Source organism: Echiichthys vipera (assembly GCF_963691815.1).
Source record: "Echiichthys vipera genome assembly, chromosome: 2".
Classification (NCBI taxonomy): Eukaryota; Metazoa; Chordata; class Actinopteri; order Perciformes; family Trachinidae; genus Echiichthys; species Echiichthys vipera.
Genome location: NC_139827.1, coordinates 24672000 through 24695750, shown reverse-complemented (window position 1 = coordinate 24695750; position 23751 = coordinate 24672000). Strand labels below are relative to the sequence as shown.

General features: G+C 39.9%; 3 protein-coding genes across 4 annotated transcripts; 1 reads left to right on the top strand and 2 right to left on the bottom strand.

The window, feature by feature from the left end:
• Window positions 1–91: 91 nt before the first annotated feature.
• On the bottom strand, window positions 92–7829 carry cant1b (calcium activated nucleotidase 1b). The gene is made up of 5 exons (XM_083929744.1): window positions 7780–7829; window positions 2894–3484; window positions 2486–2626; window positions 1982–2185; window positions 92–1239 (listed from the first exon to the last, which is right to left on the bottom strand). Exons 2-5 carry the CDS (start codon window positions 3423–3425, stop codon window positions 869–871), a joined length of 1248 nt encoding a protein of 415 aa, XP_083785870.1. The 5' UTR covers window positions 3426–3484; window positions 7780–7829; the 3' UTR covers window positions 92–868.
• A 929-nt stretch (window positions 7830–8758) lies between these two features.
• Window positions 8759–18874, bottom strand: afmid (arylformamidase). The gene is made up of 11 exons (XM_083929516.1): window positions 18741–18874; window positions 18306–18396; window positions 13369–13473; window positions 13211–13259; window positions 13038–13123; window positions 12867–12939; window positions 12665–12762; window positions 12463–12541; window positions 11392–11527; window positions 10495–10599; window positions 8759–9151 (listed from the first exon to the last, which is right to left on the bottom strand). The coding sequence occupies exons 1-11, from the start codon at window positions 18765–18767 to the stop codon at window positions 9122–9124; spliced, it is 879 nt and encodes a 292-aa protein (XP_083785642.1). The 5' UTR covers window positions 18768–18874; the 3' UTR covers window positions 8759–9121.
• On the top strand, window positions 18492–23724 carry tk1 (thymidine kinase 1, soluble). Of its 2 annotated transcripts, XM_083929538.1 has the most exons (9): window positions 18492–18617; window positions 18758–18866; window positions 20131–20225; window positions 20387–20418; window positions 21175–21288; window positions 21454–21547; window positions 21675–21764; window positions 22029–22148; window positions 23145–23724. In XM_083929538.1, the coding sequence occupies exons 3-9, from the start codon at window positions 20160–20162 to the stop codon at window positions 23322–23324; spliced, it is 696 nt and encodes a 231-aa protein (XP_083785664.1). In that variant the 5' UTR covers window positions 18492–18617; window positions 18758–18866; window positions 20131–20159; the 3' UTR covers window positions 23325–23724. The 2 variants fall into 2 exon arrangements, with proteins under 2 accessions (XP_083785664.1, XP_083785665.1); XM_083929539.1 differs by lacking the exons at window positions 18492–18617; window positions 18758–18866; window positions 20131–20225; window positions 20387–20418 and adding an exon at window positions 20996–21023.
• Window positions 23725–23751: the final 27 nt, after the last annotated feature.

Genomic DNA, 23751 nt, shown 5'->3' with positions numbered 1-23751 from the left:
AACCATTCAATCGTTAAAAGATATTTTAATATTTGTATTTTGAGTGGATACAAAATATATGAATGGTTACTTTTTAAATAAAATAGCTGGTTTCACTTGTTCTCTGGCTTGTGAAGCCATGATGATATTCAGTTTATCAAATATGAGAAATATTTTAGGTGGACCCGCTCGGGAAAATGCGGTAACACATGTAGTTAATGAATCAGAGATTGATGTGCATCAAGTAACGAGGCCCATACCTCAATATAAATCAAATAAGAGACTTCAGTGTGTCTCAAGAGGTAAGATAAAGACAAAGCAATGAGTAGGTTTAATATTTCAAGTAATTTAAGGACATTTCTTTCCATTCCTTTAAAAAAAAAATGCAATCCTGTTTGTTCCCCTGAGTGTCTGACCAGCAGAGTTTGGCTGCAGGAGAGGAGATCCACTTTACCTGGTGTTTGATAGACTGACCGCTACTAATTTATAACGTTCTTTTACCCAGACTCCTCTGGAATATCAATCTAGAATTATAAAAGCATTAAAAATATTATTGTTTGGTGACCGGCTAGTAACACATTTGCCTAAATCGGTCAGACACAAACTGAGTTGGTCAATTGGTGACACTTCACTGTCTCCCTGGTGGTGTGGCATTCTCCTGCCCTTTCACCTTCTCTTGCTCCTCTCTCTTATGATAAATAATTATTAAATATATAATTTGGGGTAATACGACATTATTGCACAGTAGAACCGAGAGGGGAATGTAATACTAAAGACTCAAAATAAGTGTTGCACACATACAGTCAGTCTACTTCTTAATCATCTAAACCATGGAGGACTCCTGGAGATGTCGCCTTCAGGAACCTGTGCACCTTCAGCGCTGTCTGTCTCAAATAAACTCCAGTCCTTCAAACTTCACATTGCCTATCTTAGTCTCGGGCATCAGCACCTGACCGTCTAACGTAAATGCAATGATGTAGGTGGCAATTCTCCCTGCATCCTCCTCTGATTTCAGGGCAAGAATAATCTGATCGTCTGTGTCAGGGACAAATTTAAATGAGGAGAAGCCGTGGGTTGGGTTGAGCGGTCCGACGTGCCGCACTGTTATGTGGCTGAAATCTGCGGGGCAGGACAGGAGGAGGTTGGTGGCGCGCCGCTCGTCTGCGGTTTCTTCGTAGTGCTCATGACTGGCACGTCGAGGGAGGAAGAACCAGCGCTGTAGACGCTCGCTCCAAACTGCTGATTCATGGATAAGGTAGCCTATAGAACAAGGAGAGATGTAGAAGAGAAATGAGTTAAGGGTGCAGCCTTAGGGGAATACCTGCTCACAATGCTCAGAAATTAACAGTTAACAGTTTATACCCCCCCCAAAAAAAAAATCTAGAATTGATCAATTAGACATAAAGCACTTAATCTGTTTAATTAAGACGGTACAAATACTACATCTACCAATGAAACAATACTCCAAACTCCATAAAAACTGAGATATGTTGTTTCTAGATGTAAGATGTAACTGCAGGCCAGCCTGTTCTTTCAGAGCCTCCAAACTACAAGGCTGACTCAGAAGTTGAGGTTTCCGATTACAAGTGAACGCAGCATAACTGTTAGTAACAATCTGGGCCACCAGACCAACCGCTGTCAGCTGCGTCACAAACATGGCGGCTTATTTACATCTAGTGAGGAAATGTCACCACAGACATGGAAATTGGGATACTCAGCAAAAAGGCAAGTAGGAGCGGTTTCATTAGTGGCTCATATGATCAGTCACCATTGTTTTAACTCACTCTTTGATGGATAGTAACTTAAAAGACAATTAAATACATAAAAATCTTACGGAGTACAACTTTAAATATAGTTAGTGCAATTGTAACGGCAAATTACGATTTTACAGGGTTTTATTGACATCTGACACCTTAACTACACGATAAGATGTTAAGATGTGGTACCAATTCAGTAATTGTTGAATTTGGACAGAAATATAAAGAAGAAACCGAAACAGAACCTGGGGGTTGGATCCCTGTTGCGCCCCGCAGTGAATTGTAGTACGGCACCCAGTTTTCATGCTTCACATCGCCATGGTAGCCGACAACTTTCACCCACTCTGGGTGGTTGTTGACAACTTCTCCAGAGGTCGTGGTCCACTCTTTTCCCAGGCCGCCAACAAACAGGTGCTCATCCTTCACTGCCAGCCACTCTGCCTTGAATCCTACACGCAAACAATTTTTGTAAAAGGCATGCAAACCTCTTATAATGAATTAATGTGTCGCAAATTGTTTTCTGCTGATCGTAACTATCTATCATAGTGCACAACACACATTGAAACAATCTAACAAAGGCTGCATTGGCTTTGGTGGTTTTGCTCTAGACTTTGATTGCCAAAAAAAAAAAAAAGTTGTGCTGTTGAAGGAAATCAGTACATTCCATAACAATTCATTGCAGTAATTTTTTTCCCCCCATTGGACCTACGTGCATTCAGTGGATCAAGAGATATTTTTGGGAGACTGACCTTTGGAGACCGAGCCGTCACCATCAGGTAAGATAACCCAGGGGACAGCCCGGTTGCCCTCGATCCTGTACACCACTCCTGTACGGTCATCCACACTGTACAGGTGACCGTTGAATGCCACCAGCTCAGACAGCTCCATGCCTGTAGCACATTAAGTCAATCAAACATTGAGATAAGCAACATCCTGAAGTGAGAACACAAACATGGGGAGTAGAGTTTTTTGTGTGTGTGTGTGTGTGTGTGTGTGTGTGTGTGTGTGTGTGTGTGTGTGTGTGTGTGTGTGTGTGTGTGTGTGTGTGTGTGTGTGTGTGTGTGTGTGTGTGTGTGTGTGTGTGTGTGTGTGTGTGTGTGTGTGTGTGTGTGTGTGTGTGTGTGTGTGTGTGTGTGTGTGTGTGTGTGTGTGTGTACCTCGTCCTTTCTCAGCCAGATGACTCTCCAGTGTGACTGTCTCAGCATCCCACTTCACCTCAAGTCTGTCAGTGCGCTCAGAAACAGTCAGGTAGCCTCTTTTCATGTAGCTGAACCACGTCTGATCCTTTGAGCTACGCGACGCTGTGTCCAGATCTGCAATCACACCAATACGGTAGCGAAGACCGTGCTTTGTCTTCTCTGGCGGACTTAACGGGTATGTGTCGTTGTAAGGTTGTTCCCTTCTCTGGTGGCGGGAGAGGCTTCGTGCAGTTTGTCTGTTAATGTCTCTGAAGAGGTCATCCTCCCTGTGCATTTGCAAACTGTGAACCCCGTTGCGGTAGTAACCTCTGGTAGCGGTGTCTCTGTCCCCTACTGTCCGGTGCAGGTATAACATAAGCACTAAAGCCAGCAGGGTCGCCACAGTGATCGCCCGCCATTTAGGGTGGAAGCGTGAGTCTGAGGTGGTTGCTTGTGTCATGGACGCCAAGGCCAGGGGGAGGCCTCTGACGGCAACACCAAAGGAGGTCATGGGAGTATCGTCTCCATCCTCACTGTCAGGCTTGGACTGGGAGTGATGAGCACTACAGCCTGGGATTCAGAGCGAAGAGAGGGACATCAGAGGCATGAAGGAGGATGTGGCATAGCACAACATGTAAAAAGTAGTAAAAGACTAAGAATAAAAATACATATATCTGTATTAACTTAAAATATCAACATATGCCATTACAACTAGGGCTGGACGATATAGCCAAAATCATACCCATCTCTCCCAATATAGGTCATTTCATATTTCGCTAGAATAGCAGGTTTTCTGGTAATTCAATAAATAGTCTATGAAATAACCACATGATAAAGCCGATTTTTGTTAAGTCCTGTGTGAAATTAATATGTAACAAATGAAGAATACTGAGTTTTTCCTCATTTTTATTAAGAACTTTAGTGCACCTGAAGCTTTGGTGATATATAGTGCGTGCTTGTTATCAATTTAGATGACGCAATTGTGTATCATGAGACCTAGATCTTATCACAATATGATTCCACTGAAAGACAATACATCAAATTATCAATTAGGTATTCAAATCAAAAATTGTCTAAATATTGTTCACTACATTTACGATATAGAATGACCCAGCATTGTTTCATCAGCTGACATAATCAAATCACTATTTATAACAATAAAAATAAAAACACTTCTGGGGAGGATGAAAGAATGGACATGGGGGAGGAGGACAACATGTTGGAAAAATAGGCTGTTCTTTGTTCACAACGAAGCTTTGTTGTATTGTTGAAGCAGAACCTCTGATATGCATACTAAGTAGATGGCTTGCAGCACATCCTACTTCCTCAGGACGACAAGCATATAATAGACCCCGCTTTGTCCTGATGTTAAAGTCAAATATCTTCTTCCTTCTGAGGCCCAAAGATATTTGAAAGTAAACTGAAACTTCATATCTGTACTACTGCCGTGTTGGTAAACAGCCAGGATTCAGGCCTTCCTGCAGTTAGGGCTGGGCGCTACAGCCAAAACTTTCTATCCAGATAGAGGTCGTTTCATATCCTGATAACAATATATAACGATAAAGCACGTTTTCTGGTAATTCAATAAATTCACGCCTATTTTTGTGTTCTCTCTGAAATACTTGACGAATGAAAAGTAGAGTATTTCCTCATTTTACTAAGAACGTTAGTGCAAAATGAACATAAGAAAGAAGAATTCCTTTATTATGTAACCTGCATGGATGAGAATGTAAAGCAGCTAAATGTCAATTTGGCCACTGGTTTCTCAACATTGTGATAAAAACTATGTAGAAAAATATACGAGGAACATTTGTATATTGTTTTCACAACATACTGTATATGACACATATAACCCAGCTCTACCTGCGTCGTTTTACAGAGGTGGGTCACCTCACATCAAACAAAGACCACCTCCAATAATATCATTACTATAACTTCAAATCGCTAACCTTAAGGGAGGCACAATTTCAAATGTTTAACGAGAGCGACTGTTGATTAGGCCATCATCTACTAACTATATTGATCACGTAACAAGACCTGGGTAGCTGGCTTAACACTTCTGCTAAAGAATTCAGTGCAATACTTGAAGCTCATTGGCTAAAATGCCCTGTTAGCCATCAGAAGTTAGCTATTCTACTGTGTAGTAGTATCAGTGATACCTCTCATGCCTGTTGTCGTCTTCCATTGGCTGTACACTCATCCAACGACAATGAGATCCAGAGACTGATCTCACATTGGTGTTACTAATGAACTAGACTTCTCTTAAGATCCACAGAGACCTGTCCATAATAATAATAATTATAATATTTCGACTTTTATTTCAGTTACAAATGAGCTCTGCAACTACGGGTTTCTCAAACAGGTATAGTGCTGGTAGGACATGCCAACAGACACCCTACCCGCTGAAATACGAGAGGTGTGCTTGTTTTGTGAGAACAAGAGTGCCAAGGTGACCCTTGACTTTTCTGTTGTCAGGGCAACTAACAGGTATAGTAAATAAGCTTCAGATCAGTCATACTTTGAGCCATATAAGGTGGTTTAAATCATTGTATGGTAAAAACTGGTCAAATCATTTTAGACAGGTCTCTACACATCTTGAAACCTTACCTCCTTTTAATGGCAAAAACCAACAATGCATAAATAAATAGATAAATACTTTTCTTGCACATGCAGTGCCACCGGCCTTTATTCCTACAGTTTAGAAAGTAATTTCCTGAAAAACCACTTTCCTAGCAATTACAGCTGGCTGCTTGAGACTAAAACACGTGATTGCATAACATTACATGATGTAAGCTTGACAGCAAATGCAGCTTCAAAATGAATGGGATCTCGAGCAGTGGAGGGTAATGCAACTGTAAATTATATATTTATGATGAAGCTGAATCGATATCTAGGTGGGACTTGGCAGAGCACTGATGTAATAACATAAATAATTAAATGGCTAAATCATCAACACATTTAGAGGCCCAAAACTAATGAGTCAACAAAATGTTGTTAAAGTTGAGCAGTGTCTCTTAATGACTACGGTACATTCTCAGATATATGGATGTACACACACAACCAATCTGTAGAAATATTTACCAAGAAGAAACCATTACTTTACCTCTCTCCCTCGACTCTCTAAACAAGTTCATACTGCTCAACTAACATGCTCTATAGCACACATACACACTTCGTCAATTTGGCAATCGCTCGGGCAACAAATAATGCCCTTATTGTCACTATTGTATGCACGGCCCCTATTTCCCATCCCTCTACCACACAGACTCAAACACTGCTTCGCTGTACATTGTATGAAGAATTCAATTATTCACCCTTCCTTCGCCTCTTCTCCCCTGAACACGCAGTTACCATCATGTCGCTCTCCTTCGCACGCATCCCATAAACTCCACGTCCCTTCAGCCCTCAGGCCCGCATGAATGACTGATCTCTATCTCACCAAGTCTCCTCCTTTTCTCATCTCAAGTTTCTACCCCTTCTTCTAGACTAAAGAAAGACAGATCAAGATTCAGCCCCAAAGCCAGGCGTCTCTAATTATATAATGATTAGGCTTAGGTGCATGAGGAAGAACAGGTTGAAAACCAGACTTAGGTGTAGTGTACGGTCTGAATTTGAATTAAAAAAAATGAGGATTAAGAGAAAATAAGGCCTGGTCAGCAGTTAGTGGTGGTGAGCACATTGAATCTTGAACAAAGAGTTTCAAAACAGATTTTAATTGCCATGGTTGCACTTTCATTGAGCCCAAATCCCCTGGATAGCTTTAATACAAGTCTTCATTATGTCTCATGCCCAATGCATCATTTAAGGTCACAACATGGGCAACACCTGCGTCCAGATGTGCGTGTGGGTTTGAATGCTCTGACTTTTGGTACTTCTTAACCTGAGCTGTAGTTCTGAGAGGATGTACATCAAAAGAAATTGTATGATTTCCTAATTTCTATTTTTTTATCAATCCAGTTTATCAATAAATCTACCAAATGTTTGCAGGTTACTTGCCTATAAGCTTATCATCATCAAGGTTGTGTAAATGCATTTATTTATTTTTTCACAAATTTATCTTTTCTAATAATATCTTTACATTCATGTTAATGTATATTTTCAGACATATTTTGTGGAAGCGTTGGAGAGATTATCAAACAATTTGGCGCACCCCCTGTTATGTGTCTTCTGTTTGGTTTAGTCTTACCTTCAGAAGAAATCATAACAAACCCTTTAATGTCAACAACATCCAGTTTAACTTAACAGATGTAAAAGCCAGTAAAAGAAGGTCCAGACAAACATGTCACGTTAGTTGAATACCGCTTTGGCGTCATTGGTCAGTGTTTGCGGATAAAGACCTTTTGTACTCTTGACAAGAGAACAAGCCCCAGTCCTTATCCACATTTGGTCTTTGTTAATGCCAACAATGTAGCGTTATGCCTGCACAAACATTTATACGTGTTTATTTCACGCTACAGCTCATTCAGCCTAACCGTTCCTGCCTGTGTTCACAGACAGCCACGAAGGCAGAGACACGACGAGAAGCACCAGGCAACACTTGGCAACTTCGACCGTTGTCCACAAAAGTAAACAGAAACCTCACAACTATTTAAATCACACGGGTTTAACGTGGACTAACGTCGTGCTTCAGAATGAAAGACGTATCTGTTACAGCTAAACACTTTTTATGATGGAGTTGGAAACACCGGCTCCATTTAAAATGGTTAGCCATGGCGCTAACACCAGCTAGCAACTTTAGCTTGCTAGCACTAACCTCTGTCATGCTAACGTTTGCATCGCCAACAAGCGTCCTTACCGGATTTAAGACGCCGAAGAACGGAGTCCAGATTCATCAGGTAATTTCGTGGCTTTTCATAAAGTCTTACCTGAAGTAGAGGGTCTTCGAGCCTGACCGGTTGGCCATATTTGGTGAGCTGCGAACTCTCGCGAGATTAGCTCCTGTCTGGAGACTGAACTGGCAGAACCTACTGAACTGATGACGCACCTCTCCACACTGTCTGTCAAAAACTTATTATGCAACATATTTTAACCACTCTCTTTAACTAATACTGATTTATTATTGACTGCAAGCTCACAAAATAGAAATACATATTTAGGATAAACGAGCTTTACTCTGACCGTGGCTGGATTTAGCCTACAATAAATTGGTCTATATGGTCTATAGGCCATCTAGTATACCCTCACTAATATAAATAAAGGGAACAAGCACCTTAGAAACAACAACACAATCTCCCAAATTACTGCAAAGTTGAATGGACACCTTTAAATAACCTCATGATGGTATTATTGCATAGCTGTTGTATTAAGACTTCATTAGTTTTGTAATAAATCAGCAACTGAGTTTAAACAACTAAATCAACTTGCCCAGACACCTTATTATACAACACTGTGATGGCCTTGGTTTTCTGTGTCAGTTTATCATTTTTTGAATAAAAATAACTTTATTCGAGATTGCGCCATGTGAGCCCAGTATCAACTAAAAGAAAATGTCTTAAAACTACCTTCTGAGACAGGGACACAACATGAATAATGCAGGACCTGCCTTGGCTTAATAGTGCACTTTAGTGGTAAAAATTCCCTAATAAACTTTCATTAATCAAATTACCATAAAACTGTTCATGGTGTGGAACTGATGCTAAAATAAGACACAATGCAGCATTTAATCTTATTAGGGAGCAATGTGACATGCCACTAGCACTAGCAAACATCATCAACACACATGCATACACAAAAAATTGTCATTACAGAAATGTTCAAATATAAATGTTTATTTGTATTTTTCCCTTTATAATCTACAGTTAAGATCAATAGAATACTTTGTGTAACAATTATTTAAGATGCTAGAATGAGCGCAGTAACAATGTGAATCACTTCAATGTTGTCCCATTTGTTCTTTAAAAATATGTGCATTTTAATATTACTCTACTATATTAGGATCAAATAACCAGTGCAAATATATAGTGTTTTCTGACACTACTGTGAACAAAAGAGGTAAAACTAATGATACAGTAAACTAGAAAGTCAAAACAATCCATGCCACCTCATTGTTGATCAATCAAAATTATAGAAATTGTACATTTACCATTGTACAAACCTCAAATAATGCACATGTTATCAGTATTGGTGCACAATGACTCTGTTCGGAGGTGTATGTTGATACAGTATGTAGGTACGTTGATATTAGATGATGGATCAAAGACCGCTGCCTCAGCTCTTCCCCATCATCTTCAAGAGAAGCTACAGAGAAAGAAATGAATTGAAACACCTATGCCGAACATAACCATGAAACCACTTTAAAGACTTTGATAGAAATATACTTCAGTTAATAAATGTAAGAGGAATTTTGTGGAAAACTACTAAAATTGAGTTTGATGTTTGATGAAAAGGAGCAGACGTTCTGGAAGTTAGCAGTTTTGTGTGGTTTAAGTCTACTATTGCTTTTATCAGCACAGTTACAGGTTTTACACATATATGTAGTGTATAGGATGTAGTCTCTGTGACATCACCCATAGGTTACTGAAGAGCCAAAATGAAGCTCAGTGTGTGTGGCCATCTTGGGTTCAATCAATGAACCAATCAATGGGTTCCTTCCTTTTGGATTGCGCTTGGTAATCAACTTGAATGGACTTTACTACTAGAGGAGCTGGTACAGGGGCCAGTTGGTAAGTCTTTCAAAACACTTTTTTAATAAACTCTGGGTTTCACTAACTACATTGTTGATGCTTCGTTTTATGTGTAAGGACTCTTCTCATGCTACTACAGAGGTTTGCTGTTATTTTGAGCAGTAATAGTGGTTAAAAAAGACGTTTTAATGCCTTCACCGTACTGCCCCGAGCTAATCAGTGTTAGCCACTTCCGGCTGTTGGTGTCTCTCCAGGATTTCTCCGTAAAAAGTTGTTACACAAAAAAAAACTGTCTTAATGGCTTATTTGATGTATGAAAGTGCAAAAAAAGACCATGGGATGACTTTGCGCCGGAATTACACTTCAACACTGGGGTCTATGGGAATGACTCGCTTTTGGGGCCACTCGAGGAACTGCAGTTTTTGCACTTCTGCGTCTCCGTCATTTTTCAATCATTGAGGTTGCAGCGTGATCGTTTAAAGATGAATTCACAAAAAACGAGCTTGTCCGTAGAGATCGAGATATAGTGTTTTATTGCAACATTCAGTGGTATGTGCAAATGGATCAGACAACAGTATTAAAACAAGTAAGCATGCATCACAAACGCCCCTGGTTCTTACACTCAGCAGGTGTCTTTGAGTAAACACAGTATTTTGTTAGTTCATTCTGTCTTTTTGTTTTGGCTGCCTATGATTTCAGTCAACTGAAAGTAGAAGGTTGAATCTCAACTCATTATTAATAACAGTTTGCTGTTGACTATGACCTTACTCTTTCCCCCAGAAGCTGAATCATTCAGTTTCCAGTTTCCTGAATGTGTAAGGCCAAATGATCAAAAAACGACCAATACAGTTTTACATTAATACTGTAAACTTTTGATCAGAAAAATAAAGAAATGAAAGAGGAAATTTTGGAGAATAGTATCATGACGTTTTTGTTTTGTTTTGTGAGCATGTTTACCTTTGTTAGATGATACTCCCCATCCACCAGCTGCTCAATGATACTGAAGTGGTCCGTGTTTGCCACGTCCTCCATGGTCACATCAAGTCCTGACACCTCCAAAGTCTTTAAAGCCAGAAAAACGGAGGGAGGGAAATAGTACATATATTCACACAAATGTTTAAAAAATGCTAACTTTATGTATCTTAATAAAACATGCTGAAATCTAATTTGTCAGGTTGTTAAATTGTGAAAAAGTCTCAAACTGCAGAGGTGTTCGGAACATCTTTAAAAAGTATTGACACTTCAATAGCAAAACGTTTAACAGCAGAATAATGTTTTTACCAACAGACGAGAGGTCCCAGTGACAAAAATGTGTTCTTGATTGAATATTTAACTTTTCAATCAAATCACCGTGGACATTTTCCACTGTTTGTTGACATTTTATAAACTACTAATCCATTAATAAAAATGAAAAAAAATCTTCTCATCGCCTCAACTTTAAAAGTACCCCAAGGAGTTTTTGACCACTAGCAGTCAGTGCGTTTACATGTACAGCAGTAACTTGAAAATGGTCTTTCCCCGGTTCAGGGAATAATCAGGTTAATGAAGTTCCCCCCGTTTACATGAGTGGGGTTGAATGGGAAAATGACGGGAATAACTCTGCGGGAGTGCTACGGAGCAATTGTTTTAGGAGTGGGTTCCCATTTTGTTTGTATTGTAATCAAGAAAGCACATGCAGACAACGCACATTCCTGCCACCTGTTCCACGCTATTGCACTGGTTGACAGTAGTTGGCGGCAGTAACACACAAAGAAACAAGTCACAAGTAAACTCCACAGGACACCTTTATACTGTATGCTATAATCCATACTCTAACCAAAATAGTCTATCTGCACTACTATCAGCAGCACTGACTTTGTAGTATTCTTCCGACTGCTTGCGAAACTCCGGCGAGTCGTTCTCAGCGACGGCTACAATGATGTGGCAGCTGGAGGAGGAGAGTTTGAGCTGAGGGACCAGCTTGCTGGGGCTATTCCTCACCGCCACCTCCCTGCCAACAGGAGACACCCGAGGGACAGAGGAGTCAAATACTGACAAGACGGACCAGCAGAGGACAATTACACACACACATGCACGCACGCACAAGCACACACACGCACACACACACAGAACAAACACACGCACACACAAGTACATTTACATTTCTTCTCTTCAGAATCAATCACGACACTCTCACATACAATGCTTTCTACATCACATTAATTTACATGCCCAGACATAAAAAATGTATGACTAATCTGGTTCATGATCCAATATCTAGATGTGCAAATCTTCAAGAAATTAGATTTGTCAAGCTATCATTTAAATTAAAGGAGCTGAAAATGTACCATCCTGAACACATTTTACATGTCATAGCTGTTTTTGTAAGAAACACCAAATGCCAAAAAAATATCAATACATTAGGAGTGATTTTCTTAGTTGTGACCTGGTTTGTTACATAGAACCATCCGAGAAGGCCTCAGTGAAAACTGTTTGGGAAACAGGCTTTCAGAGCATACCTGGCAGGTGATTGGATGAATCATCTGTCTATCAAAGTCAAATCAAAGCAGGAGAAGAGCGCCGTTCTCTTCCTTGAATGAAGTAAAACTCTCCAGTTCTGATCAGAACGGATGCTAGTAGCATCTAAGCTAAACTCTTTAGGAGCCGCCATTAATGTTTTGAATGAGCGATTGTCTCTCGTGTCGTCATTGTTTGGTATTATTTGACCTGCAAATGTCAATGTAATAACCATTTTGAATGTATTGTAAATGGTTATTATCAATGGGAGAATATATATCACTGCATTCACTGTACTCCTCAATCATAAACTTGTTTAAGTCATCAGTCTCTTTCAGCGGAATTTCAGTTACGTTAACATTATTATGCTAAAAGGTTTCTGTGTCGACACAATCAGGTCTCCACAGCGCACTGCAGTAAGGAACGTACTCTGTCATCTTCAAGGGCTCGTTGACGTAGGTGGACAGGATGGGCAGGAGGTCATATATGCCACTGACAAGGAAAGCACCTATAAGACAATTAGAGAAACGGCAACAAAGACAACACTGTATCAGCTATTACAGCAAGCTTGAATCACTGAGCATCCTCTTCTTCAGTTGTCACTTGTCCCGTTTCACCCCATGGACCTTACCTTTGATCTGAGGAGTGATGCTGTACTGGGACCAGTCAGTGGAGAGGACCATCGCAGCCAGGTGAGCCCCAGCAGAGTGGCCACACAGGTACAGACCACTGAGGGAGAGATCAGCATGGTCAGAGGGAACGTTTATACAATGCATTTTAATGTAACGCATTAAGTTGAATTAACTTTAAGCAGGGTAACAATGGATCAGTACCTGATGTGAGAATACTGCTGAACAACAGACACAACGCTCCTGCGTACTTGAGACACCATCAGGTCCATGTTGCCTGAAAGGGGGCACAGGCAGAGGGCTGACATTCCCAGTTCATGAAACAATCTCCCCTACCTCTGAGAAACAACCTTGTCAGAAATGAAAATACTCTACCTTTGGGGGCGATGTCATAGCCAACAGCAACCACCACTACACCTTTATCAACGAGTGGAACAGCCATGAATCCGGACTCCTCCTTGCTGTGTGAGCACAAAGCATCAACATGGAAAAAAAAAACTTAACGAGAAATCTAAATCTTTGCTGCGGAAGAGAACATAACACCGTACCTGAGAAACTGCCAGTATCCACCATGTAGGTAAATAACAAGGGGGACATCTGAAACAGAGGGAAACAAGCCTGTTATTCCTGACACATCATTTATGCTTCTGCATATTTAAAGCTTGTCCCTGGGGTGGTTTCATGGCAGTCATACATGTGTCCGTACCCAGAGAGTCGGTGCTGGGTATGTAGACGTCCAGTTTCTCACCATCTCCCTCCCCGTACGGCACGTTTAGCAACGTTTGAGCCAGGCCACGGGCACGTTCCGTACCTGGACATGCGCGGTATCAAAGCATGACACTAGTAAACAATGTGACAATATATACAGTGAAACAATATCTTCAAAGCTATCCATTTTAATATTTCAGAGTGTGTATGCAGTGTATTGGCTCATCATGGACAATGCAGCAAATCATTGTGAACAATATTGGATTTAAGCGTTTCTTGATGTGTTAGGTTTTGAGTTCACTGGTTTAGACCATAGATTGAATACATTATTCATTATACAGTCTATGGTTTAGACAAAGGCATCCCCATTTAGTTTAGTGTGTGTGTGTGTGTGTGTGTGTGTGTGTGTGTCTGGGGGGGGGGGGGGGGGGGGTCACAAACAGCAACATCCCCAATTTGAGCCAAGGTGAGGACCTTTGTTACATTGCATGCTATCACTTTATTATTTACCTTATAGTTATATATTATATTTATACTCTATTACTGCACTATAGTTCTGTTTACGTCTGCTCATTACACACATGTATCATGTCTGATCTCATCTGAATCCTATCACTGTCCACTTATATCTTTTCTGCACTACAGTTCTGTTCATACCTGTTTCAACAGTCTACTGCGTGTTTATATCTTATACACCTGTTCACATTTCTGCTTACATCTGACACACGCATGTCTTTCTACATCTCACGCCGAAGATGTTCTCCGTATCTAACCTGTACTAACACACTAACATCCTGACACTTATTCTACCTGTACTAACACACTAACATCCTGACACTTACTCTACCTGTACTAACACACTAACATCCTGACACTTATTCTACCTGTACTAACACACTAACATCCTGACACTTATTCTACCTGTACTAACACACTAACATCCTGACACTTATTCTACCTGTACTAACACACTAACATCCTGACACTTATTCTAACCTGTACTAACACACTAACATCCTGACACTTATTCTACCTGTACTAACACACTAACATCCTGACACTTATTCTACCTGTACTAACACACTAACATCCTGACACTTATTCTAACCTGTACTAACACACTAACATCCTGACACTTATTCTAACCTGTACTAACACACTAACATCCTGACACTTATTCTACCTGTACTAACACACTAACATCCTGACACTTATTCTAACCTGTACTAACACACTAACATCCTGACACTTATTCTAACCTGTACTAACACACTAACATCCTGACACTTATTCTACCTGTACTAACACACTAACATCCTGACACTTATTCTAACCTGTACTAACACACTAACATCCTGACACTTATTCTACCTGTACTAACACACTAACATCCTGACACTTATTCTACCTGTACTAACACACTAACATCCTGACACTTATTCTACCTGTACTAACACACTAACATCCTGACACTTATTCTACCTGTACTAACACACTAACATCCTGACACTTGTTCTAACCTGTACTAACACACTAACATCCTGACACTTATTCTACCTGTACTAACACACTAACATCCTGACACTTACTCTACCTGTACTAACACACTAACATCCTGACACTTATTCTACCTGTACTAACACACTAACATCCTGACACTTATTCTAACCTGTACTAACACACTAACATCCTGACACTTATTCTACCTGTACTAACACACTAACATCCTGACACTTATTCTACCTGTACTAACACACTAACATCCTGACACTTATTCTAACCTGTACTAACACACTAACATCCTGACACTTACTCTACCTGTACTAACACACTAACATCCTGACACTTATTCTACCTGTACTAACACACTAACATCCTGACACTTATTCTAACCTGTACTAACACACTAACATCCTGACACTTATTCTAACCTGTACTAACACACTAACATCCTGACACTTATTCTACCTGTACTAACACACTAACATCCTGACACTTATTCTACCTGTACTAACACACTAACATCCTGACACTTATTCTAACCTGTACTAACACACTAACATCCTGACACTTGTTCTAACCTGTACTAACACACTAACATCCTGACACTTATTCTACCTGTACTAACACACTAACATCCTGACACTTATTCTACCTGTACTAACACACCAACATCCTGACACTTATTCTAACCTGTACTAACACACTAACATCCTGACACTTATTCTACCTGTACTAACACACTAACATCCTGACACTTACTCTACCTGTACTAACACACTAACATCCTGACACTTATTCTAACCTGTACTAACACACTAACATCCTGACACTTATTCTACCTGTACTAACACACTAACATCCTGACACTTACTCTACCTGTACTAACACACTAACATCCTGACACTTATTCTAACCTGTACTAACACACTAACATCCTGACACTTATTCTACCTGTACTAACACACTAACATCCTGACACTTATTCTAACCTGTACTAACACACTAACATCCTGACACTTATTCTACCTGTACTAACACACTAACATCCTGACACTTATTCTAACCTGTACTAACACACTAACATCCTGACACTTATTCTAACCTGTACTAACACACTAACATCCTGACACTTACTCTACCTGTACTAACACACTAACATCCTGACACTTACTCTACCTGTACTAACACACTAACATCCTGACAATTATTCTACCTGTACTAACACACTAACATCCTGACACTTATTCTAACCTGTACTAACACACTAACATCCTGACACTTATTCTACCTGTACTAACACACTAACATCCTGACACTTATTCTACCTGTACTAACACACTAACATCCTGACACTTATTCTACCTGTACTAACACACTAACATCCTGACACTTATTCTAACCTGTACTAACACACTAACATCCTGACACTTATTCTACCTGTACTAACACACTAACATCCTGACACTTATTCTACCTGTACTAACACACTAACATCCTGACACTTATTCTAACCTGTACTAACACACTAACATCCTGACACTTATTCTACCTGTACTAACACACTAACATCCTGACACTTATTCTACCTGTACTAACACACTAACATCCTGACACTTATTCTACCTGTAGTAACACACTAACATCCTGACACTTATTCTACCTGTACTAACACACTAACATCCTGACACTTATTCTAACCTGTACTAACACACTAACATCCTGACACTTATTCTAACCTGTACTAACACACTAACATCCTGACACTTATTCTAACCTGTACTAACACACTAACATCCTGACACTCATTCTACCTATACTAACACACTAACATCCTGACACTTATTCTACCTGTACTAACACACTAACATCCTGACACTTATTCTACCTGTACTAACACACTAACATCCTGACACTTATTCTACCTGTACTAACACACTAACATCCTGACACTTATTCTACCTGTACTAACACACTAACATCCTGACACTTATTCTACCTGTACTAACACACTAACATCCTGACACTTATTCTACCTGTACTAACACACTAACATCCTGACACTCATTCTACCTGTACTAACACACTAACATCCTGACACTTATTCTACCTGTACTAACACACTAACATCCTGACACTTATTCTAACCTGTACTAACACACTAACATCCTGACACTTATTCTAACCTGTACTAACACACTAACATCCTGACACTTATTCTACCTGTACTAACACACTAACATCCTGACACTTATTCTACCTGTACTAACACACTAACATCCTGACACTTATTCTACCTGTACTAACACACTAACATCCTGACACTTATTCTACCTGTACTAACACACTAACATCCTGACACTTATTCTAACCTGTACTAACACACTAACATCCTGACACTTATTCTACCTGTACTAACACACTAACATCCTGACACTTATTCTAACCTGTACTAACACACTAACATCCTGACACTTATTCTACCTGTACTAACACACTAACATCCTGACACTTATTCTACCTGTACTAACACACTAACATCCTGACACTTATTCTACCTGTACTAACACACTAACATCCTGACACTTATTCTACCTGTACTAACACACTAACATCCTGACACTTATTCTACCTGTACTAACACACTCACATCCTGACACTTACTCTTCTCTTACACTTTATTCTTGTGTTAGGTCAAAATGTTTTTGTATAATTGCATAATTGTCGTTATTTGCTGCTCTGTGTGCCCTGAATTGCCCCCCGGGGATAAATAAAGTTTTTTGAATTTGAATTGAATTGAATTGTTATTAATTAATTTATTTAGCCCGTGATTTTACTGTCACTTTACCTTTTTTACAGTTTACAGCTATTTTAAACTGTTAATTGTTTTTTTTACTGTGTACATTGACTATTATTATATTTTGTATATTTCATATTTTGAATCTGTTATTGATGCTTTTGTGATTTGCACTATCTTGTGAAAATATCCCCACTGTGGGAACAATGAAGGATGATCTAATCTTATTCTCAGCTCTGGCCATCTCAGCCCTTGCTACAAAATCTGGCAAATTATGTTCACAAGAATTCAATGAATGTCCCATTTAGGTCGTCTTGAGTGGCATATACAGAAGAAGCAGTATTTAAACGTCTACACCGCGCAAAGATGAAGTTGTTCTAGAAATAATTCACAAACAGTCACCAATATGTAACGTGTATCGCCTTTTTAGCCTAAACATATTTAGTTAAAATGCGTTTTACAAGTGGAAATCTGTCTTTCGTTAAACCCTGCTGTATCCTTTTCGGGCTGCAGATCTTCGACACGGATCCCCAGTTGGTAAAGCACCTGTATTCCTCGCTGCTACAGTCGCCTGCTGCTCATTCGGCTCAACCGGATTTCTGTGCGTTTGTTGCATCTTAGCTTCAAAACAGACCGACCTTCCTTTAAAGCCTTCACGTGAGCCTTGATCACGTCGTCTGCAGACATCCTGTGCGACCACCGGCTGGGTGAATACTGCCTCTCCAGCTCCTGTCACACATATGTCAGGGAGAGAGAGAGAGAGAGACTGCTGTCAGCGGCGCGGCCATGAAGCACCGACACACCGGACCAGGGCGAGCCGCCGACGGAGGTAAAGCTGGTCAGCAGCGCCCTCCCTCTGCTCCGGAGAGGGCTTCACTCCACTTATCGGCTGCTATACCAGGAACTATAGAAGATTGCTATTTTATATTTATAGCGTCCTTTAATATAAGGTGATAATATAAGATCATATCTCCACACGGACATTTCAAGTGAGCCGTCGTGTGCTTCACTTGACCGCAGTGTGCTAGCAGAGGGAAGCAAAACAAGGAAATAGCACTCAAAGAAGTTCTTACATCTTTCTTCATTTCAGTCCAGCGCATTGTTTTGTCTCAGGAGGTGGCTGGAGTCGCCGAAAGTCCGTTGGCCGATAAAGCCAGGCACATGTGAGCAGCAGCGGCAGGAGGGAACTTTGCTCTGAGGTAACGAGTCTGATCGATGTGAGCAGCGCTGCAGCGGCTGCAGGGGCTGCAGGGAGCCAAAGGGCAGCCTGATGCAAAACTACACAGGCATGGCTTTGTTTGTACATTATTATTCAATTATATGTGCTCATTTTCTTCAGTTGTGTGGTTATTTATGCACTAGACTATGCATTTTGACTGTAATTCCAAACTTTATTGAATTAAACTATACATGCATTACTCTTGGCACTTTGTTCAGAGATTGTTTTGATTCTTTTTTTCTTACGGATGTTGACATTTATACCTCTGCAAACAAAAAGAAAGCATTACCCGTGAATGTGGCACTTTAACATTGTAACATCCCACATTCATGTAGAAACAGTATGCAATTATGTTAATCTGTATATGTATTGTGAATTAATAGCAGTATAAACTGTGTCTACAGGATGCAAGGTCACATCCTACCATTTGTTACTGACTGACTGTAGTTTAAACATATCAGGGTATTTCTCCACGACTTTATTTGCATATTCTCACAAACATCAAGTGACACAAACAACTGTAGAACAGTTGGGCATCATACCAAAAAAAAATTATATATATGTGGCAGACATAGACAAGAAGAAAGAGTAAACATTAAGACAATTAATTCCAAAAAAAGAATTGAAAGTTAGGCTATATAATCTTATTTCTTTAAAAAAAAAAACTATTGTAGAATATCAGATGTAATAATAAATATCAGTACAAAAAACAAAACCCCACTTTGACATGATCTTTGACATGATCACCATTATCTGTGGTGTTTTAATGCAAGGCTTCAAAGAAACACTTCTAATATCAATTTGTGATTTCCCTTTTGTTTTTTAGTTGTTTTTTGTTTGTTTGTTTTGTTTGTTGCTTCACCTTTTATGTAAATCTTACGTCTGTCTTATGTGTCCACATGCTAGCTTGTAATAAAAATGGATTCACTTGTTTAACTGGACTGCATGCAATGTACTGCATTTTAAATTAATGATTAGAAAAACAATATGTTGTTTTTATACGTCATGACGTCCTGTGCTGTGATTGGTCAGCAGAGGCGTCGCCTCTCCTTGGAAGCTGATTGGTTCAAAGTTGCACGTGACTCTACGTCCATTGGTTGAATATGAGATAAAGCAGCTGACAGTGGTCCCGCGCGCCAGATTCAACATTTTTGTTTCGGGACTATATCTATTTCTGTGAGATTGAATCAGTAATATAAATATTATTTATCTAGTTCACGTTAGTGTCCGTTTCTTGTTGTCAGTTAGCGGGTGAAGAAGTGAATAAGCGAACATGGACTGTGTGGATTTCCCCAGAGTTCTGCCCAACTCACCGAGGAAAGCACGGGGACAGATCCAGGTTCGTATGTGCTGCTCGTTATTGTCTCAGTCTGAACTAATTACATTACCTACATTAACTCAGACTGACAGGACAGTGTTGGCATCTTTAGTCAGGTGTCTATGTAAATCAGTGTCACACTGTAACGGTACCGACTTACCCCTCCGCTGTTGTTTTCGCAGGTTATCTTTGGACCCATGTTTTCAGGCAAAAGGTGAGTTTTTCGTTCACAAACATAAAAACAGCACGTCCCTGCACGCATGTGTAGCTATCTGTTGTTCATAATTCGCTGTTTGAAGTAAATGTTAAAACAATATTCCGCCCAGACTTCACCGTCCCGCCAAATATCCTCCATTGTTCGCACAGCTGCAGCATACTGTAGATACCAATAAAGGACCGCTTCTCACTTATGTTGCACAGTATACTAAACAATATTCAGCTTTTATTTCTGTAAAAGTAGTAATACCACAGCGTAGAAGTACTTTGTTACAAGTAAAAGTACTAATAATATACTGAAAGTATATTAAAGAAAAAGTGCCCATTTTGCAGAACTGCCAATTTCAGAATCATATTTATTATATTTTTGTATTATAATGATTAATATAATATTCAAGCATCACTAATGTTGTAGCTGTTAAAGGCGGGGCTTAGGTCAGCTTCTTTATGTACTGCTGCTGGGCTGTTTAAGCTGTTGATTTAGATTTTATTAATCTACACAGTAACTCTCGACTGAAACTATCCAATAAATGTAGTGCCGTAAAAAGTACAATGTTTCTCTTTGAGGTGCAGTGGAGTAGAAGTGTAAAGAAGCACAAAATGGTAAAGTACAAGAATGTCCAAATTGTACTTAAGTACAGAAAGATGTGTGGAATTGGTGTTAGAGAGGCACAGTCACATAACTAACTATTGTATTTTCATATACAGATGGTTTTCACTGACGTTAACTACATTATTGTTATTTCATCTGCAGCACTGAACTGATGCGACGAGTGCGTCGCTTCCAGATAGCCCAGTACAACTGCTTGGTGGTCAAATATGCCAAAGACACACGTTATTCTGAAAAAGGCATGGCCACACACGACAAGTGAGTACGATGTATATTTTCCTTTTGGTAATTTGTTTTAGTTGGGCCTCTGAATAAAGCAGGAAGTGATTTGCAAAGTATTTATTCAACAGATACATTTTAAACATCGTTGGCAACCCATTTCCTTCCTTTCTTTCTTTTCCATTCATCCTGTCCCTCTTTTAGAAACACGATGGAAGCTGTACCAGCCAACTGTCTGGAAGATATTCGGCCTCTGGCGTTACAAGCCTGTGTCATTGGAATCGATGAAGGACAGTTTGTAAGTGAAGCTGTATATTTTTCTCTTCTTTGCTCGAACCTACTTACTACGCACCTCCATAGAGACCAGGATGTCTTACTCTGCATAAACCACTAACTAAATATGCACTTCATTTGTCTTATTGTAGTTCCCAGACGTAGTGGAGTTTTGTGAAGAGATGGCAAATTTAGGGAAGACCGTCATCGTAGCTGCTTTGGATGGAACCTTCCAGAGAAATGTGAGTATTTGTGATACTGACAAACAGGCTCTGTGTGGATGCTGCAGGGGCAGATAGAGCTCCTCTGTGTCTATAGACACAACAAAATGTCCAAGACAAACACATTCTTCAGGAAGAACTGAACCGTTAAAGTGCTGCTCATGCAGATTGTTCAATGTGCTCATTATTCCTCAATATAGTGTGTCTGTTCTGTCCTTGTAATGTAATTATACCTCCATCCGCTCAGAGGTATTTACTGCTTTTCTCCTGTTTTGTGCACTTTAGCCATTTGGAAACATCCTGAACCTCGTCCCTCTAGCGGAGAGCGTAGTGAAGCTCCACGCTGTCTGCATGCAGTGTTACAAAGAAGCTGCCTACACCAAGAGGATAGGAGCAGAGCAGGAGGTGAGGCCTAAGAAAAGTCTTCAATATGTTAACCATAAAGTGCTTCAGAACAAATTTTTTTTTGGGGGGGGGGGGTCTGGCAATACCATACCTGTTTTGGTTTGTCTCTATATATGCTGTAATGGTATTCTGTTTAAATACTTGCATATGTATTTATTTCACTAGAAATCCAGAAATGGAGAACATTTCTGACTTCTAACAATGTTTTTACTGAAATAACACTGAAAATAATTGGAATGTTGTGTCCATATCACACAGCCAGTTTGGAGAAGCAGGCAGGAGTACAGGCACAGAAACTAAGAAATGTACGTCTGTGGGCCCACACGGGCAGCAGCTGAATGTATTTTAACCACCTAAAAAGTGTACGCTTTATTTAGCATATTCTCACCATCATGCTGTCAGACAGCCCTGTTTAAGTTCACACGGGGAGAACTAAAGGTCTGTACTCTCATCAAAGCCACCAGACAACAGTTGTTGGTCGACCGCTGCCTCGATCAGTTAAACTGTTTTCACATATGAACTCCGGACAATGTCGGCAGAATCAGGTCCGGAGAGTCTCTTGCACACATGCAGCACACAAAACAGGATATTCTCCGTCCCAGACGCGTTCGCACTAACTGACAGGGGACATTACTGTTTTTGTCAAAGGAGTCTGGTGGCTTTGAGGAGAGCTTAGATAATGGCTTCAGTCCGCCCCCATGTGAACTTAAACAGGGCTGTATGGCAAGGCAAAGTGGTGAGAATATTTTAAATAAAGCGAACACTTAGACTGATATAGATTTATTTATTTTATATATATATATATTCTTTTGGTGTTTAAAATGCGTTCAGCTGCTGCCCCTTCCACAGCAGTTTATCTACTGTAGTTTATACACTTACTATGGATAAGTACCTCATCCAAGAAATCTGAACATCCCTTTTAAACGGATTGAGTGAAACTAGTTTAGTCCCCATTTCTTCCATCAAGTTCTTCTAACTATTGTTTCTCTGTTACAGCTGGAAGTGATCGGTGGAGCTGACAAGTATCAGGCGGTGTGTAGAAAGTGTTATGGAGGTCTGGTGGTGGACAAAGAGAACAGTGCTCCCTTCAGGAATGAAACTCCACCACACGCCCTCACAGGAAAACTTGTAGACTCTTCGATTCCCAGGAAGCTTTTCTCCTCTCTCCACCTCTGAACACAAAAATAAGACTCATTGCAGAAGTTGAACAGAGTGTCAATCCGGGAATCAAATGTTTGCATTTGTCCACTGATGGGAAAATTCTTTGGTCTGACATTCATTTTAGAGGATTTGGTGTTTTTTTACTTTATGACGGCACTTAATAACACTGAAAGAGTAAACCAACTAATAACTAATTGTCATAGGTCTCAGTACGCTGTGGTGTAAATGTCTGCGGCTTTTGTTTAGGTTTATTTTCAAAATCCTTAACTGTAGCATTATCCTGTCAAATGTATGGTTTTAAATTATTTTTTGTCTAGGAAAATGTATTGTGCGTATATCAAAGGTGTATATGTATTTTCTTCCTACATTCATAAAGAAGATACCTTTGTACATTTTTTACCTTTTTTTTTTTTTTAAACCCTAACCCACCAACTGTGTGATG

Excerpts from the sequence above, each read along its gene's own strand:
- cant1b (XM_083929744.1), bottom strand. The coding sequence starts at position 3,425 with ATGACCTCCTTTGGTGTTGCCGTCAGAGGCCTCCCCCTGGCCTTGGCG. Across the intron at positions 2,627-2,893 it reads TCTGGCTGAGAAAGGACGAG|GCATGGAGCTGTCTGAGCTG; the intron begins GTACACACACAC and ends AATGTGCTACAG. Across the intron at positions 2,186-2,485 it reads TGACGGCTCGGTCTCCAAAG|GATTCAAGGCAGAGTGGCTG; the intron begins GTCAGTCTCCCA and ends GTTTGCGTGTAG.
- afmid (XM_083929516.1), bottom strand. The coding sequence starts at position 18,767 with ATGCGCTGGACTGAAATGAAGAAAGAT. Across the intron at positions 13,260-13,368 it reads ACCCAGCACCGACTCTCTGG|ATGTCCCCCTTGTTATTTAC; the intron begins GTACGGACACAT and ends CCTCTGTTTCAG. Across the intron at positions 10,600-11,391 it reads AGTCGGAAGAATACTACAAA|ACTTTGGAGGTGTCAGGACT; the intron begins GTCAGTGCTGCT and ends CTGGCTTTAAAG.
- tk1 (XM_083929538.1), top strand. The coding sequence starts at position 20,160 with ATGGACTGTGTGGATTTCCCCAGAGTTCTGCCCAACTCACCGAGGAAA. Across the intron at positions 20,226-20,386 it reads AAGCACGGGGACAGATCCAG|GTTATCTTTGGACCCATGTT; the intron begins GTTCGTATGTGC and ends TTGTTTTCGCAG. Across the intron at positions 21,289-21,453 it reads GGCATGGCCACACACGACAA|AAACACGATGGAAGCTGTAC; the intron begins GTGAGTACGATG and ends TCCCTCTTTTAG.